Source organism: Pteropus alecto, unplaced genomic scaffold, assembly GCF_000325575.1.
Source record: "Pteropus alecto unplaced genomic scaffold, ASM32557v1 scaffold87, whole genome shotgun sequence".
Taxonomy (NCBI): Eukaryota; Metazoa; Chordata; class Mammalia; order Chiroptera; family Pteropodidae; genus Pteropus; species Pteropus alecto.
The window spans coordinates 12,559,041-12,562,289 of NW_006443225.1; the positions used below are offsets into that span (position 1 = coordinate 12,559,041).

The 3,249-nt window shown below is 46.7% G+C and overlaps 1 protein-coding gene across 1 annotated transcript in view; it reads right to left on the minus strand.

Annotated features, from left to right (window-relative positions):
• Positions 1-2,248: 2,248 nt before the first annotated feature.
• Positions 2,249-3,249, minus strand: part of SLCO5A1 (solute carrier organic anion transporter family member 5A1) — a 104,943-nt gene continuing 103,942 nt past the window's right edge. Inside the window, exon 7 of the mRNA XM_025041172.1 lies at positions 2,249-2,495. Coding sequence (XP_024896940.1) covers positions 2,250-2,495 — 246 coding nt within the window. The 3' untranslated portion in view covers position 2,249. The remainder of the gene's footprint in view (positions 2,496-3,249) is intronic.

Genomic DNA, 3,249 nt, shown 5'->3' on the forward strand with positions numbered 1-3,249 from the left:
TTTTGTTTCATCAAATGGCAGAACTGTCAGCTTTTAGTTCAAAGCAGAATACGAGGCAGCCGTGCCCTCACCGCTAACCGGTAAAATCCTCCCTAATTCAATGGTAACGAATGACCTGACTTGGCCATTTTTAAAGGACAGTGAGGAGTTGCCATCCGCAAAGACGAACGAAGAGGCACACGTGAACGCCAAGGAACATACCAAGCGTTCGCAGTAGAACGAACTGCATCCCCAGCGCAAAAGGTCTCTCCTCGTCTTCCACGGACCTGAGGTGAAGAGAAAGAAAGAAACGCTTTGAAATGGTGGCCTCAAGAAAACGGCTGTCGAATCAAACCTGCTTAGCGCAGAGCCAGGGACCCGAGAGATGCTCCGCCAAAGTAGCTGGTTCCCCAGAATTAGCTAACGCTAGCTCAGTAGGACAGCTGGTGGCTCAACCTATAGTGAATAGAAGTCTCCCCAGTGAAGACACGAGAGAAATTCTGATTTACGCTGTTGTTTCCGTGTAAATACTCACGAGGGCCAGAGGACCATGGCTGAAGGTATAGAGGCGGCACTCACTGGGCTTCTGTTAAAGATAGATAGCACTTTACCTTTGGTTGCCTGCGCTTTCCATAAGGGTAGGTGTGTACGCTGAAAGTTATGTAATTTCTCAAGGAAAAGCATAGAGAAAAAAAAAGTTTTTTTTAAAGGTATAGTCAAAAACCATATAGGGACTGCGTCAAAATTTAAAGGAAAAAAGTGAATCTCTCTCAGCCATCTCATTGTTTCTTCTTTTCCTAAAACTTATGTTCCAAGCAATTCTCACATGGCGGGACGAGTGGAGTCTATTGATTTTGTAATTACTGAAGATTAAAGGGCTCCTTTTCCGAAGTTTTGGGTTACAAGCCAATTGGTGATTTGCCACATTCGAGCACTGTAAACTGGGCAGCCTTTATCTCAGTGATTTAACGTCTCTTGTAGAATTAACGTTCAAAGAAGAGGATTGTTTAACATCTCCTGTCGAATGAAAGTTCAAGGAATCAGATTATGCACGATCTCTATTTTCAGACGATGAAGCACCTTATCCTTTCCGCTCCATACCCAGAGGGTTCTAGGCAGAGGATGCAAACTTCCCCAAGCCCAGCGCCCTTGTCATCTATTCCCGACCCCTCTCTTTTCTCACAGCATTGGTCCAATGCCACACACATAGCTGCCACTCTGTTAAGTGTCTCCTGACGGAGGAACTGATTGAATAAGCCAGCGGGGCTTTCCTGTGCCGTCATCTTAACTGTCCAGGAACGAATTGGTGGGGAAACATTTGACTCAGCATCCCACAGGAGGGAGGCCCGAACGTGCGGACTAAGCAGGCCGGCAGCCCAAGGCCCTGCGAAGGATGATGTCTCAGCAGGTGCTTCCCGCCAGGGGCAGAGAGGAGCCAAGGAGGAGACAACGGTTAGAAGAAGGACTGACTCCCTTCCCTCCCTCCTTCCCGCGCTGCAGCCCCAGCCCCCTGAGCTGCTGTGGGTGCGCTCCCCTTGCTCCATCCAGCACCCTGTCCCCTTCCTTCCTTCGCCCACCGCAGTCTGATTTGAATGTGCTAGTTTCGACATTTTTAATAGGATTTTCATTAAGATAACTTCCAAATTCTCATATAAGCAAAAGAACACAAACGTGATCTATAATATAACAAAAAAAGCACCATGCGAACAACTGAAAAGTTACATTTTGCAGTCTGCCCTTTCTTGTTCAACTCCAAAATTTTACATGATAGTAAAATTAATGAAAGCAGCATTTTGAACTGAGGACCCAGCATGGATTGTCACTGATCCTGGAGGTATTAACTAGCTACAAGGTTGGAGATAATATATTTTGCTGTATGCACAATGTAGCAACTTCACTGAAATGACTCTGGCCTCCTCTGGGGCCAGGTTCCTTGTAGCTAACACGGTGACAGCGACAGCTTTCGGCTCCTGAAGTCGAACCTTGTAGGGCAGAGGCTTCGGGAACCAAAGGCACCCAAAAGATGTTTCACTAAACGACAAGAATAAGACCCATCCGAACGAAGCTGAGGAGCATGCGGTGGTACGACCTTCCTTTCCCTCTCTGACACGGGAAAACTCACTTCTCCTGCGTCTGCCAGGCAAACATCTGAGTGCTCTCCTGCACAATCGAGCTTTGCTTTCCTCCCACACCCGTCCCTAGGCCTAAAATATGGATTCTGGCAATTTCGAGTGTATCACCCCCCATCCCCTTGAAATGAAACGCTCGTCTCACCTGAGTGTTACTATGATGGCTGATGGCTGGGCACATGCTGTGATGAAGGTGACTATGAAAAGAAAAATTAAGAATGGGATGAGGGTATTACAGGTCCGTTTGCACTTCCCAGACACAGCATAGCCATTCTCGTTGAGATAAGTTTTGACAATGACCACGTGGAGCTGGCTGCGCTGTCCCACTGTGGGTGGGGTGATGACTTGCCGGCTTTGGACACAGGTGCATTCCGTGTAATTCCTTATCTAAGTGATAGGTAATAAAGGTCAGTTGAATGCCAATCAAAAGCAAAATTCAGCACAGGAATATTAAGACAAAGTTAAGTTAAAATCCTCTCAAATAACTCTAGTATTTTACAACATGCAAACGATTGACTTGGAAGTATCTTCCTCATTGCTAAGCATCCGTCCAACTGGTACAAAGTGTCCAATACCAAAATCCACTGGTCAAAACTGTTTCAACCTAAACTTTTCTGAGAAGCTTCCAACACTCAGTTCTAGAGCGTTCCTCTTTCGTGTACTCACTTTCAGTCATAATTAAATGCTGCTTCAACTGCTGTCTAACTCTCGGGCTTTTCAAAAGAGGAACCGAGCCTTGTCTTTATCTGTGCTCAGCAGAGCACCCAGCATAACCCTGAACGCAGAGTGAGACCTAAAGTAAGTTATCTGTTAAACAAATGCAGATCGTTCGCGATGCAACCATGGTTCCTTCAGTGCCAAGAGCAGTGTACATGGCAGTGGCCGTTTTGTTGGAAACCAGCTAATTTAAGGAACTGAAAAGGTGTTTCAGGGAAACAGCCCATTAAGCTTTTTATGTTGCTTTTCCTCACTGGACGTCAGCTGAACTCACTGCCACTGCGACTTCTCAGTCACTTAGAGAGGCCGTTGGAACAAATACAAAGATGGGCGCACTGTTCAGCTGTCGGGGCTCCGAGGGCTGCTGGCCTCTTTTTAAGGATGACGGCCGTGCACCAGAGGACTCTGGGTCTTTTCTAGGGAA